At 45.4% G+C, this 15,916-nt stretch overlaps 1 protein-coding gene across 1 annotated transcript in view; it reads right to left on the bottom strand.

Moving 5' to 3' along the window:
* Window positions 1-1,869, bottom strand: part of slc30a7 (solute carrier family 30 member 7) — a 51,842-nt gene extending 49,973 nt beyond the window's left edge. The window contains exons 1-2 of the mRNA XM_060941222.1: window positions 1,733-1,869; window positions 1,159-1,260 (exon numbers count right to left, since the gene is read on the bottom strand). Of these exons, the coding sequence (XP_060797205.1) occupies window positions 1,159-1,260; window positions 1,733-1,812 (182 nt within the window). The 5' untranslated portion in view covers window positions 1,813-1,869. The remainder of the gene's footprint in view (window positions 1-1,158; window positions 1,261-1,732) is intronic.
* Window positions 1,870-15,916: the final 14,047 nt, after the last annotated feature.

Genomic DNA, 15,916 nt, shown 5'->3' with positions numbered 1-15,916 from the left:
TAGCAAATTTTGACTCATGATGAAATACCATGACCTCGGCCTCGAATACTGACCTCGACCCAGAGGGCCTCGGTCAGTACTTTCAAGACCTCGGTCACGGTATTTCACGATACGGACCTCCTAGCTGGTAAATAACACATTTATGTTCTTTGTGTTATGTGATAAACAAAAAAAATTGTTTAAAAAAATATAATTTTATATTTTAGATTCTTCAAAGTAGCCACTGTTTACCTTGATGACACTTTGCACATGATCGGCATTATCTTAACCAGCTTCATGAAGTAGTCACTTGGAATGCTTTTCAACCGACCCTGGTGGCTCGCCACGACCAGATGACCAGTCACCGACCCCGGCAGTTCGCCACGACCAGATGACCAGTCACCGACCCCGGCAGTTCGCCACGACCAGATGACCAGTCACCGACCCCGGCAGTTCGCCACGACCAGATGACCAGTCACCGACCCCGGCAGTTCGCCACGACCAGATGACCAGTCACCGACCCCGGCAGCTCGCCACGACCAGATGACCAGTCACCGACCCCGGCGGTTCACCACAACCAGTCACTTATCACAACTATCCAATACACACACTTCTTTTCACTAATAAAAGCTCTTTACAAAGAACTTCTGTACAAAAATAAAAATTATATTTTCTGTGAAAACTATGTTTTCAGAAAAACATATTGACATACAAAAAAAATCATAACGACTGAGTGAAAATGCAAATTAGTTTATACAGTTATTTAGACCATTCTGTGAGCTTTTTGAACATTCAGTAGGTACTTCCCCCTGAAAAGAGCTGGCAACAGTAATGTTTTCGAGGAATACAGCTTGTTTTGCTGCTATCTTATCAGAGTTCAGAAACGTTCCAACTCCAGTGAAAACATCACAGAGGCTGCTGCTATCACTTTCCGGATTTGCTTATAAACATACAGTACAATGCAGTCAGCATTTCTTTAAAGCAGACAGGATGTTTTTTTTTTTTTAAATAAAGAACTGTCCGTTTCACGGTCAGAGGAGCTGTAAGCAGTGAGCACAGGCTGCTGCAGTCTTTAGACCTACGTGGCACATCTGAGCTCACAGTGACGTTAGTTTGGTTCCCACTCAGCTAAACTGCTAGCGGTTAGCTTTAGCTAAAATTTCAAACCCACACGCTTACCTGTTACTCCATATGCCGTACAGTAACTCCACAAAGGCAAAGGACAAATTCAGGCACAGGAAGAAAAATAAATTCCGCGATGTCTTGTCAGCCAGAATTGATCTGAAGCAGTGGGGGAAAAAAAGTCACATTAGCTTAGTCGTGTCAGCTCATTTAAAAGAAGCTAGTTACCTTTACACCAGCTAAGCTAGCCAAACATAGCTGAATAACAGTATTTCTTATTTGCATAAACAATAAAAAAAACACTTCTGATCTAACCTTCTTAGCTGATAGTCGTGTGTACATGGCTAGTTAACAAAGCTAGCGTTAATCATACCAAAGTTAGATAGCTTTCTAACCTAGCCGTTTCCACTAGAAACTATTTACACACATTCATTCAACTTCTAGTCACTTGTGAAACAATGTTCAGTTGATTCTTTAAGTTCAGACAAATGTTTTTATTATCCTTTGCCACCTGACTAAAGCTTCACAACCGGGTGAATTAGCCTGCTAACTGCTTCACCACTTACTAGCTTCTCTGTTCCATTCGGAAAAGCAGTTATGAAAAAAAAAGAACAGTATGAATGGGGATTACCTGAACCATCCGGAGAGTTTAAGGACCAGATTGAATTTTGCAGGTTTATATTCATCATCTTTAATGGATAATGGTAACATCTTAGCTTAGCCAGCACCTGCAGCTCCGGTTCCTTCAACTGTTATTACAGGAGAGGAGTATGGTAACGTCATCACGCTGACGTCAGCGTGCGGCCTTTTAACGCCATACTACCCAAATACTACAGGACTATATCATACTGTACTATACCTTATTAAATACTACAGGACTATACCCCACTGTACTACACTCTAACTTACTAAATACTTACTACAGGACCCCACTGTACTACACTCTACCTACTAAATACTACAGGACCCCACTGTACTACACTAACTTACTAAATACTACAGGACCCCACTGTACTACACTAACTTACTAAACACTACAGGACCCCACTGTACTACACTAACTTACTAAATACTACAGGACCCCACTGTACTACATTCTAACTTACTAAATACTACAGGACCCCACTGTACTACACTAACTTACTAAATACTACAGGACCCCACTGTACTACACTCTAACTTACTAAATACTACAGGACCCCACTGTACTACACTCTAACTTACTAAATACTACAGGACCCCACTGTACTACACTCTAACTTACTAAATACTACAGGACCCCACTGTACTACACTCTAACTTACTAAATACTACAGGACCCCACTGTACTACACTCTAACTTACTAAATACTACAGGACCCCACTGTACTACACTCTAACTTACTAAATACTACAGGACCCCACTGTACTACATTCTAACTTACTAAATACTACAGGACCCCACTGTACTACACTCTAACTTACTAAATACTACACAACTATACCCCACTGTACTACACTCTAACTTACTAAATACTACAGGACCCCACTGTACTACACTCTACTTACTAAATACTACAGGACCCCACTGTACTGCACTCAAACTTACTAAATACTACAGTACTATACCCCACTGTACTACACTCTAACTTACTAAATACTACAAGACTATATCCTACTGTACTATACCTTATTAAATACTACAGTACTTTATCCCACTGTACTACACTCCACCTTACTAAATGCTACAGGACTATACCCCACTGTACTACACTCCATCTTACTAAATACTACAGTACTATACCCCACTGTACTACACTCTAACTTACTAAATACTACAGGACCCCACTGTACTACACTCTAACTTACTAAATACTACAGGACTATATCCTACTGTACTCCACCTTATTAAATACTACATTTTATCATGATATATTCCACATTATTACATACTAGATTATTACATTTTACCATACTACATTCTACCATACTAAATACAACCTTATTACATTTTATTTTCATAAATACCTTACTACATTCTACCTGATTAAATACAACCTTGTTACATTTTATCATAAAACATTCTACTATTGTCATGGTCCTACCTGTGGGCTTCTCTCTTCAGGTAACATCTCCACTCAGCATTACCGGCCACGCCCGCACTCACTTCCTCTTATTATCTTTCAGTGACTGTCATTGGCTGTTGCCGATCACCTGCTTTTCCCTTGTGTGTATTTAAGCTGCAGTCCTCCCAAGCTTCTGTGTCAGATTGTCTGCAACTCTCAGCCTGATAACCTGCTCTGTGTTCCTACTACTCTGACTCCTGAAAATAGCCTGTTCCATCTGATTCTGTCTGCTCTCCAGCCCCGGTGACCTGATCTGCCTTCCGTTCTGTTGACTCTGCCTCTCCTGTACCTTTGCCTGCTCTCCAGCTCGCTCAGCCCTGCTGCTCGCCTGCCTCCATCTGTCTGGTGTGAGCAGCCCTGCCTGGAGCCCTACTCTTCAGCCCTGGTAACCTGACCCTGCATTTCTGTCCCCTATCTTGCTACCTGATTTGTGACTCTGTGTTCCAGCCTGCTCTCTAACTCCTGCCTGCTGAGGGTCTGCTTGCTGGGAGACTGCCTGAAACCCAAGTACTGTCAGCCTACAGCCACACCTCTCTGACAGTGCCTCATCCTGTCAGATCTCAGCTGCTAAGCAGGGTCAGGCCTGGTCAGTACTTGGATGGGAGACCTCAGACGTCACCACCAGACGTCACCACCAGCCATCCCTGCCTCTCCGTTCTCCTGCCACTGGACTTCACCCACACACATTCTCCCAACTCCCTTTTCCCCTGTTATTAATAAACTGTGGTTTGAGTGCATTTGATCTCCTCTCCTGTTTGGTCCCTGACAACTATACTACATTCTACCTTGTTAAATACAAACTTATTATATTTTATCATAATACATTCTACCATAATACATTATACCAAAGTAAACACTGCCTTAGTACATCCTGCTGTAGGCTAATAGTACATCTCTCCATAACACATCCACCTCTACTATATACTAAATCTTACTGTACTACATTCTACTGTAGTAAACACTGTACTACCTTATCACATCCGACTATGCTACATCTATCTTATTACTTTCTACTGTAGTAAATTCTAACATGCTACATTTCTATGCACAACACTGTATTACACTAAAGGCCCTACTGAAAAAAAATACTGCTCTACTACATATACTACATTCTACCCTAATACATATTACTGTAGTACACACTGCCTTCCTACACATTCCTGTAATACATTCTACCATATTAAATACTACCTTAGTGCATCCTGCTGTACTATATCCTTCCATAATAAATCCCATACATTACACTGTAGTAAATACTGCCACCTTACTGAATATTTTGGACTGTTTGACCATATTATATTCTACTGTACTACATTTTACCACAGTAAAATTATTCTACTACAGTAAATACTATCTTACAACATCCTACTATAATTCAGCCTTCCCTACTACATCCCATTACACGTCACACTATACTACATTCTCCATAATTCATACTACTATACTACATCCTGTCATACTAAGTAAATCTACAGGATATCAGTTCAAAATCCTGTATTTCTTAATGTGAAATAATATAAAATAAAATTATATTTTAGGATATCATAAAAAATATCTTGCAACTTTCCTCAATATTACTTATAACTACTTTATAAGTATAAATATTGAAAAATGATTTTAAAAAGTTTGTTTTTCCCATGAGTCAGGGGATGTAAATATTTGCACTCAACTATAATATATTACAAATTATAAATAAATTAATGTTATATTTATAATATAACTAACATTTTAAAAAGTATTTTATACAACAGCTGCAATAATAGCTACAATAGCTTCTAGCTACAATAATAGCTAGAAGCTATGTATTTCTATTTTATATGAAAATTAATAAATGTAATAAATAACACAAATATAAATTATAAATAGCACATCAGGATCTCTTGGTTAAAAATGACCAAATAAATAAAAATCCCATTGAATAAATGAAATAATTAATAAATGAATGATGAATGAACGAGCTGTGGCAAGTTTCTTCCAGCAGATGTCAGCGTTGTATTACATCATTTTTCTGTGAACACATTTTTCTGCATTTCTGAGTTTGTCAAAATGTGAATGCTATTTTTTTTCCTTCTCATTGTTTTATTAGACATAGTTGTTGAAGCCAAACTTTAAAAGGGGGGGGGGGTTACATTTGTTTTCCCCTCAACATTAATTTTTTTTCTGCACGATGAGCATAAAAAATGAAGGAACTAAGAAAAGGAAAAATAAGAGCTAGAAGAAGGCAAGAAAGACAGCAAAACAGAAACAACAACAAAAAAATAATAATGTACTGCTGTCTTGGATAATGAGCTGTTAAACAAACAGTGTGCGAGCTGCATTTTAAACACTTTAAAGTGGAAAAGAACAAATAATTCACACAGTCTGAACTAAAGGAGTTCCCATGGAAACCGTTTTAGAGACAGGAGACGAGCAGAGCCAGTTAACCATCTTGAACCGCCAACTCAGTATGGGTTAGCTCAAGCAACAATAACTGTGAAACTGAGAGAGTGAGGCACAGACAGCTCCTGAAATATTTATCAAATTGTGCAAAAGTGAATATATAACATGAAATAAACATACAGTAAGTGATATTCTGAGCATAAACATGGGGAGATGTTGTATAACACAATATGTGGTGCAATTTGTGTTTCAAAACACTGGTTTAAAAAAATTATTGGAACCCAACAATTCATATTTTGTGAAGCTCTGACCTTGTCCTGTCATGTTTAACAAGGTTAGGAGACAAGAAGATTTCAAGAAATCTTCCAGGCAAAACATTTAAAGATCCTTAGAGTTGTGTATGCAGAGAAGCCTGTTTCCTTCACCATCTCATCTCATCTCATCTCATCTCATCTTCCGCTTATCCGGAGCCAGGTTGCAGAGGCAGCAGTCTGAGCATGGAAGCCCAAACTTCCCTCTCCCCAGACACCTCGGCCAGCTCCTCGGGAAGAACACCGAGGCGTTCCCAGGCCAGCCGAGAGACATAGTCCCTCCAGCGTGTCCTGGGTCTTCCCCGGGGTCTCCTCCCGGGGGGACATGCCTGGAACACCTACCCAGGGAGGCCTCCGGGAGGCGTCCAGGAGGCATCCGAAAGAGATGCCCGAGCCACCTCAGCTGATTCCTCTCGATGTGGAGGAGCAGCGGCTCTACTCCGAGCTCCTCCAGAGTGACTGTGCTTCTCACCCTATCTCTAAGGGAGCGCCCAGCCACCCTGTGAAGGAAACTCATTTTGGCCGCTTGTATCCACGATCTTGTTCTTTCAGTCATTACCCAAAGCTCATGACCACAGGTGAGAGTCGGAACGTAGATCGACTGGTAAATCAAGAGCTTCGCCTTTTGGCTCAGCTCCTTCTTCACCATGACGGACCGGTAAAGCGACCGCATCACTGTGGAGGCTGCACCGATCCGCCTGTCGATCGCACGCTCCATCCTTCCCTCACTCATGAACAAGATCCCGAGATACTTAAACTCCTCCACTTGAGGCAGGACTTCTCCACCAACCTGGAGAGGGCAAGCCACCCTTTTCCGGTCGAGAACCATGGCCTCGGACTTGGAGGTGCTGATTCTCATCCCAGCCGCTTCACACTCGACTGCAAACTGCCCCAGTGCATGCTGAAGGTCCTGGTTTGAAGAAGCCAACAGGACAACATCATCCGCAAAAAGCAGAGATGAAATCCTGTGGTTCCCAAACAGGACTCCCTCCAGCCCCTGGCTGTGCCTAGAAATTCTGTCCATAAAAATTATGAATAGAACCAGTGCCAAAGGGCAGCCCTGCCAGAGTCCAACATGCACTGGGAACAGGTCTGACTTACTGCCAGCAATGCGAACCAGACTCCTGCTCCATTCGTACAGGGACTGGACAGTCCTTAGCAAAGAGCCCCGAACCCCATACTCCCGAAGCACCCCCCACAGAATACCACGAGGGACACAGTCCAATGCCTTCTCCAGATCCACAAAGCACATGTGGACTGGTTGGGCAAATTCCCATGAACCCTCGATCACCCTATGAAGGGTATAGAGCTGGTCTAGTGTTCCACGACCAGGACGAAAACCGCATTGTTCCTCCTGGATCCGAGGTTCGACTAACAGCCAAATTCACCTCTCCAGTACCCTGGAGTAAACCTTCCCAGGGAGGCTGAGAAGTGTGATTCACCTATAATTGGTGCACACTCTCCGGTCCCCTTTCTTGAAAAGAGGGACCACCACCCCGGTCTGCCACTCCAGAGGCACTGTCCCCAACCACCACACGATGTTGCAGAGGCATGTCAGCCAAGACAGCCCCACAACATCCAGAGACTTGAGATACTCAGGGCGGATCTCATCCACCCCCGGTCAGAGGCGATTCTAGGGTCTGGTGGGGCCCCAAGCAGAAATCCCCCCCCCTCCATCCCACCCCACACAACAGAAATTCACTAGGACAAACTCTTTATTTTAATAAAACATCAACAAATTCTAAGCAATATAGTTTTTTTATTTCACAAGTTACAAATTGTGAAGTTATGAACACATGCAGTTCAATAAATCAACAACAAATTGTGAACAGTAATGTTTTTTTATTTCACACGCTACAAAAAGTGAAGTTACAAAAAGTTACAAATAGATGTCAGCATTTTCATAAATGTTTCATAAAAACAACAATTTGTGAGCAGCATTTTCTATATTTCTTAAGTTACTGTAAGTTTCTGTTCATTTTAACAGACAGTGCAAGGTAACTGCCATGTAGTACAGTCATTAAAATCAACAAAAGAAAAGTATGGCCATGCTAACGCGAGTGAAACTAGACTAGCACCATTATATAGCACTACATCATTCATTATTATTTCGACTGACTTACCACTGTCTTGCTTTCTTCTCTCCTCTTCCTCTTTTTTTTTCTTTTTACATTCCCGGGTGGATAGCTCCTCTTCATTTTCTTCTTGACGTCGTAATTAGAAGAATAGCTGGTTTATGTACGACAGGCACAATTTTCTATTTGCAGGTTAATACGCGCAATGACTTTTCAAAACGCAAATGTCAAATCTCGACTCTCTTTCGCCACCTAGTGGATCAGGGGCCCCAAGCAGCTGCCTGCCTTGACTGGTGACAAGATGCGCCTCTGCCCCCGGTGTCTTGCCACCGAGGAGCTTGCAAACCACCTCAGAGACTTTGGCTTGGGTAATGGACGAGTCCACCTCTGAGTCATCAGCTTCCACTTCCTCAGTGGAAGATGTGATGGTGGGATTGAGGAGATCCTCAAAGTATTCCTTCCACCACCCGACAATATCCCCAGTCGAGGTCAACAGCTCCCCACCCGCACTGAACTGCTTCCCCCTCCTGAGGCGCTGGACGGTTTGCCAGAATTTCTTCAAGGCAGACCGATAGTCCGCCTCCATGGCCTCACCGAACTCCTCCCAGTTCCAAGTTTTTGCCTCCACAATTGCCCGAGCTGCGGCACGCTTGGCCTGCCGATACCTGTCAGCTGCCTCAGGAGTCCCGGAGGCCAACATGGCCCAATAGGACTCCTTCAGCTTGACAGCATCCTTTACTTCCGGTGTCCACCACCGGGTTCGGGGATTGCTGCCATGACAGGCACCGGAGACCTTGCGGCCACAGCTCCGAACAGCCGCGTCAACAATGGCAGCAGAGAACATGGTCCACTCAGACTCAATGTCCCCCACCTCCCTCAGGAGCTGGGAGAAGCTCTCCCAGAGGTGGGAGTTAAAGACCTCCCCGACAGAGTGCTCGGCCAGACGTTCCCAGCAGACCCTCACCATACGTTTGGGCCTGCCAGGTCTGTCCGGCTTCCTCCTTCACCAGTGGATCCAACTCACCACCAGGTGGTGATCAGTTGACAGCTCAGCCCCTCTCTTCACCCGAGTGTCCGACATAGGGCCAGAGATCAGATGAAATGACAACAAAGTCAATCATCGACCTCCGACCTAAGGTGTCCTGGTGCCACGCGCACTTATGGACACACCTATGCTCGAACATGGTGTTCATTATGGACAAACCGTGACTAGCACAGAAGTCTGTAACGGGGTGGAAGAGCGGGCGCCTCTAGGGGCAAATGGATCAGGCCAAAAACAGAGGGAGAGGACAAAAAAAATCCAAGCAAGAGTTTTTATTTTTAAAACTTGATGGCAATTTTTAGCCAAACAATGTTCAAAACATGCTGTTCCTTTTTTTTTTGGTATTTTTAATATTTTTAGAAAAATAGATTGTACAAAAATAGATTTTCAAAACAAAAATACAAAAGTTGTCAACTAGAATGTCCCAGAAAATATTTGCTATGTCTCTTTAAGAGCAGAGAACAACTGGCAGCAAAGTCAATATCAAAACAAACTCACCACATGAGATCAAAACACTAGACTAAAGACACAGGACTAGACTAACATACATAAAGAAGATGACCAGCACCATTCCAACATGAAAAGGGAAACACATAACAATCACTAAACACAACAATAACATTACAGACTCTGATGCATCATAAGGACATTCTACAACATTTAAAACACAAGTTGACAACATAGACATTAAAACTAAACATTGCAAAACCTCACTGTAATACAGGGATATAGAAGCGGCTTGATCAAGGCCGTCTCCGTCTTCCCTATGACGTTCTAGCAAATGGACCTGACCAATTGCGGCCGGAACAAAATAAATAAGTCTCTGTTTCATATCGGCACTCTTTTGCCACCTGCTGGACGCGACAAGACAATTCATCACCACGGCAAGAAACGGTATACTACTTTTTCTTTTCAGCACCTAAGTCTCTGCAGCAATTTGGTACATTAAAAGAAACATTAGAAATAACCTGTGTGGCATTTTTCTTACCAAAGACATTTATGGAAAAACAGTGTTCATGGGCAAAAGGGTACCAGCAAAATTTAGCATCTTAGCGTTTAACTCAATGTTCCTGGAGTTGCCAGTCGGCGCGCGTGCGCGTGTGTGTGTGTGTGTCTAGGCACAGGTAAGCAGTGAAACAAGGGCTGCCTCGCAGCCGCGAGGCAAGGGAAATGTGCGGTCCGTGACCGTCACAAAGTCCAATAACAAAACACCACTGAGGTTCAGATCGGGGAGGCCGGTCTTCCAAATCACGCCCCTCCAGGTGTCACTGTCGTCATCCACGTGAGCATTGAAGTCCCCCAGTAGAACAATGGAGTCCCCAGTCTGAGCCCCTCTCAGTACCTCTCCCAGGGACTCCAAGAAGGCCGAATACTCTATACCGCTATTCGGCCCGTAGGCACAAACAACAGCAAGAGCCCTCTCCCCGACCCGAAGGCGCAGAGAGGCAACCCTCTCGTTCACTGGGGTAAACTCCAACACATGGCGGCTGAGCTGTGGAGCTATAAGCAAGTCCACACCAGCCCACCGCCGCTCACCGTGGGCGACTCCAGAGAAGTGGAGAGTCCAGCCCCTCTCGAGGAGCTGGGTTCCGGAGCCCAAGCTGTGTGTGGAGGTGAGCCCGACTATCTCTAGCCGGTACCTCTCAACCTTCCGCACAAGCTCAGGCTCTTTCCCTCCCAGCGAAGTGACATTCCATGACCCAACAGCTAGCCACTGTGTTCGGGGATCAGGTCATCGAGGCCCCTGCCTTCGACTGCCGCCCAATCCACACTGCACCAGCCCCCTACTACTACCTCTGTAGGTGGTGAACCCACAGGAGGTCGGACCCATGTCACCGCTTCAGGCTGAGCCCGGCTGGGCCACGTGGGCAAAGGCCCGGCCACCAGGTGCTCACATACGAGCCCCAACCCTGGGCCTGGCTCCAGGGTGGGGCCCCGGCTGCGCCATACCGGGCGACGTCACGGTCCTTGTTTTATGAATTTCCATAAGGGGTTTGGTGAACTGCTCTTGGTCTGGCCTCTCACCTAGGACCTGTTTGCCTTGGGAGACCCTAACAATATTATTCACCATAATAATAATAAGATTATTATTTATAATTATGACTTTTCATAATGACTTAATATCTCATAATAATGAGATAGAAACTCATAATTATGAGAAAATATTATCTCATAATAATGACTTAGTATCACCCAATCACTAAGTTATGACTTGCTATCTCATAATAATGAAATATGAGAAGGTTTCTCATAATTATTACTAAAATTCTCTTAATAATAACAACTTACTATCTCATAATAATGATAAATGAGATCGTAAATCATAATTTTGAGAAAATATTCTCATTATCGGGTGGCATGGTGGTGCAGTGTTAGAAATGGCGAGCTGAGGTGAAGTGAGGACCCAAGAGCAGACACAAGACAGGCAGTGTACAAAAAGAAATTTCTTTAATGAAGTACAGGGCAGAGGTACAATAGGGCTCAGGCAAAAATCAGTGGTCAAAGAATGGGCCAAGAGGTCAAAACACAGAAGAGCAGGCAGGCACAGTCAGAGACAAAAACAGGACAGAAAAATCTTCACAAAAACTGAAGAAAGCAGGGACAAGGGAAACCCAGGCAGAGGAAGCAAAAAACACAATCCAGAGGAACAGGCAGGTAAAACGGGCAAAAACTGGACAGAAAACTAGACAAAAAAAACACAGAACGATACAGGCAGGGGGAATCGAGAAGTCACAATACCAAAGGGCTGTAGCGAGGCGAGGAAAGTCTGCAAGAAACAGTCTGGCAGCTGGAGTAGCTCCAAACAGCTCTTAAGAAGGCCCTGGCTGATGGGAAAGGAGTGGTAGCAGGTGGAGTGCCGCTTCTGGGAAAATGGCCTACAGCAGGGCAGGACTGAATTCCTGTCCTGGATCCGGCCTGGAGCCGGCATGGAAGTCACACAAACTCAGGCATGGATGGACTGGACCGGACTGTGACAGTACCCCCCCTTCAACGGGGGCCTCCAGGCACCTTAGGAAGTGCCTCAGGGTGTTATTGGTGGAAGTCTGTGATGAGGGTGGGATCCATGATGAACCTGGCAGGAACCCAGCTCCTCTCTTCAGGACCATACCCCTCCCAATCAACCAGGTATTGGAGTCCTCTGCCTAGGTGTCATACCTTCAGCAACCTCCTGACTGTGAAGACCTCACCACCATCTATGAACCTGGGAGGAGGAGGGGGTTTGGAGGGTGGGGATAGGGAACTGCAGACAAGGGGTTTGACTTGGGAGACATGGAAAGTTGGGTGAATACAGTGCATGGTTACGGGTAGAGACAGTCTTACAGAGCAGGGATTGATTACCTTGCAGACGGGGAAGGGCCCTATGAACCTGGGAGCCAATTTGCGGGAGACCGTCTTGAGGGGCAGGTGGCGAGTGGAGAGCATTACCCGCTGCCCCACCCAATAGATGGGAGCTGCCAAGCGGTGTTTGTCTGCTTGCTCTTTAAACATCTTGACAGGATGTAGGAGCTTCTTCCTGGTCAATGCCCATGTTCTCCTGCAGCGGCGCACAAACTCCTGGGCAGAGGGCATGGCGACTTCTTCTTCTTGGATGGGGAAGAGTGGTGGTTGGTACCCCACAGAGCACTAGAAGGGGGAAAGACCTGTAGCAGAGTTGGGTAAGGAGTTGTGAGCATACTCTATCCAAGGAAGGGTCTTGCTCCAGGAGGCGGCATCCTTGGACACCATGCACCTGAGGGCCACTTCCAGCTCCTGGTTGGCCCGTTCCGTCTGTCCATTGGTCTGAGGGTGGAAACCTGAAGACAGACTGTGAGAAGCACCAATGAGTTTACAGAAAGCTTTCCAGAATTGGGCAGAGAACTGGGGTCTGCGGTCTGACATGATGTCTGAGGGGAGTCCGTGTAGACAAAAAATGTTGAGTATCAGCAATTCGGCAGTCTCTTTGGCAGTGGGAAGCTTGGGTAGAGGGATAAAATGAACAGCTTTAGAAAAACGGTCGACAACAGTAAAGATACAAGTATTGCCACCTGAATTAGGGAGTCCTGTGACAAATTCCAGGGCTATGTGCGACCAGGGCTAGTGGGTAACAGGAAGGGGTCTCAGCAGGCCAGCAGGGGGTCTGTTGCCAGTCTTGTTCCTGGCACAGATGTCACAAGCTGCCACAAATCTCTGGACATCCTCCTTGATGGATGGCCATTAAAAACGTTGTCAGATGAGTGCCAGAGTCCGGGCTGCTCCTGGGTGGCACGCCATTCTGGAACCATGACCCCACTGCAACACCTGTGCCCGCACAGAAATAGGAACAAAAAGATGGTTAGGAGGTGCATTACTGGGCCCTGGATCCTGCTCATGGGCCTTCTGGACCAGGGTTTCCACCTCTAACAGAGAGGCCCCCACCAGGCGCCATGGAGGAAGGATGGTCTCAGGGGAGGTCGATTCCTCCTGGAGAGGACAGAACATTCTGGACAAGGCATTGGGCTTACCATTCTTAGAGCCTGGGCAGAAGGAAAGTGTGAACTTGAAGCGGGAAAAGAAGAGAGACCATCGGGCCTGGCGAGAATTGAGGCGCTTGGCAGTCCTGAGGTATTTGAGGTTCTTGTGATCTGTCCATACGATGAAGGGAAGGTCTGACCCCTCCAACCAATGCCTCCATTCTTCCAAGGCCAGTTACACGGCCAACAGTTCCCTATTGCCAACGTTGTAGTTTCTCTCAGAGGGGGAAAGCTGATGAGAGAAGAAGGAGCAAGAATGAAGCTTGTTGTCACTAGCCAATCTTTGGGACAATATGGCTCTGACCCCTGACTCCAAAGCATCGACCTCAACCACGAACTGCCAGGACGGATCTGGATTGGTGAGTATGGGTGCTGATGTGAACCTTTGTTTGAGCTCAGAGAATGCCTTCTCAGCCCCTTCCCCCCAGCTGAAAGGGACCTTGGTGGAAGTTAGAGCCATGAGGGGCCCAGCTACTGTACTAAAGTTCCTGATGAATCGCCTGTAGAAATTCACAAGCCCAAGAAACCGCTGAAGTTCTTGCCGAGAGGATGGGGTGGACCAGTCAGCAACTGCCTTGAGTTTCAGGGGGTCCATCTGAATCTGTGCGGGGGAGATAATGAAGCCCAGAAAAGAGACAGAGCTTCTATGGAACTCACATTTTTTGGCCTTAACGAAGAGTTTATTTTCCAAGAGTCGTTGAAGGACCTGCCTGATGTGGATGCGGTGTTCATCAAGGGAGTGGGAAAAAATCAATAGATAAACAAAAACAAAAAGGTTAAGGTAGTCCCTCAGGACATCATTAACAAGGGCCTGGAAAACCGTGGGAGCGTTAGTCAGACCAAACGGGACTACAAGATATTCGTAGTGGCCCATGGGGGTGTTGAACGCCGTCTTCCATTCGTCTCCTTCTCTGATCCTCACGAGGTGGTAAGCATTGCGCAGGTCTAGCTTGGTGAAAATCTGGGCTCCCTGGAGTAACTCAAAGGCCTTAGTCATGAGAGGTAGGGGGTAACGGTTCTTGATGGTGATGTCATTTAGCCCCCGATAATCAATGCAAGGGTGCAAGGATTTGTCCTTCTCCACAAAAAGAATTCTGCCCCTGCAGGAGAAGAGGAGGGACAAATAATTCCAGCTGCTAAGGACTCAGTGATGTACTTATCCATGGCTTGCCTTTCAGAGGGAGAGAGAGAGTAAAGTCGCCCCTTGGGTGGTGCGGTGCCAGGGAGAAGGTCAATTCCACAGTCATAGGGCCTATGGAGAGGAAGGGAAACAGCTTGAGACTTGCTGAACACAGGTTTTAGGTCATTATACTCAGGAGGCACGTTAGAGAGGTCAGAATATTCACCAATGGTGGGCTGGAGCAGCTCGGCGTGAGGGAGGGTAGATCTCAGGCATGACGATAAACAGAATTGACTCCATCCTAAAATGGTGTTGTTAGTCCAGTTGGCATGGGGGTTATGTAGAGTTAGCCAGGGCAGACCAAGAACTATGGGCACATGGGGATTGCTCATGACGAAAAACTGGATGGATTCAGAGTGGTTGCCCGAAATTCTTAAGGTGACTGGGGCTGTTTTATGGGTGATAGTGGTCAGACCAGTACCGTTAAGGGTCAGGACAGTGAGGGACGGTTAAGAGCCAGTAGTGGAATCCCCAGGCGCTTGGCGGTGGTCGAGCAGATCAGGTTTCTGTCAGGCCCTGAATCAATGAGTGCCTGGAGGTCATGGGGCTGATTGCCATGGATGATGACCACTGGGAGTAGCGGTGGATTGGTAGGGGGCTGATTCTGGACATTGCCCACCAGAGCCCCTAAACTCACTGGTGGGCTCTTCCTTTTAAAGGGCAGGATTTGCAGAAATGCCCCAGCTGTCTGCAATAAAAACATGCCCTTACATTATACTGTACCACATTCTACTGTACAACATTCTACCATGCTAAATACAACCTTACTACATTTTACCAGACTACATTATACCACACTGTATTCTACCATACTGCATTTTACCTTAAGGCATATTCCTGTACTACTTTCTACCATACAACATTCTATCATGCTAAATACTACCTTACTACATTTTCTCATATGACATTATACCACACTGTATTCTACTGTACTGTATTACACCTTAATATATCTTCTTGTACCACATTCGACTATACTACATTCTACTGTATAACCTTAAACTGCACTGCATTATACCTTAATATATATTCTTGAACTACATTCTACTTTACTACATTATACCACGTTGCATTCTACCATACTGCATACATATTCTTGAACTACTGTTATATCTGTGCTGGAATCCTCCCCAAACTCCACTTACCAGAACACACCATGGCCTACAAACATGGCCACCACAGACTACAACACCCAGCTCCACCACACACTGACATTCACATTCACCCAATTTC

The sequence above is a fragment of the Neoarius graeffei genome, chromosome 15, assembly GCF_027579695.1.
Source record: "Neoarius graeffei isolate fNeoGra1 chromosome 15, fNeoGra1.pri, whole genome shotgun sequence".
NCBI classification, from domain to species: Eukaryota; Metazoa; Chordata; class Actinopteri; order Siluriformes; family Ariidae; genus Neoarius; species Neoarius graeffei.
The sequence above is the reverse complement of the archived record's forward strand: the minus strand, read 5'-3'. Positions and strand labels throughout refer to the sequence as shown.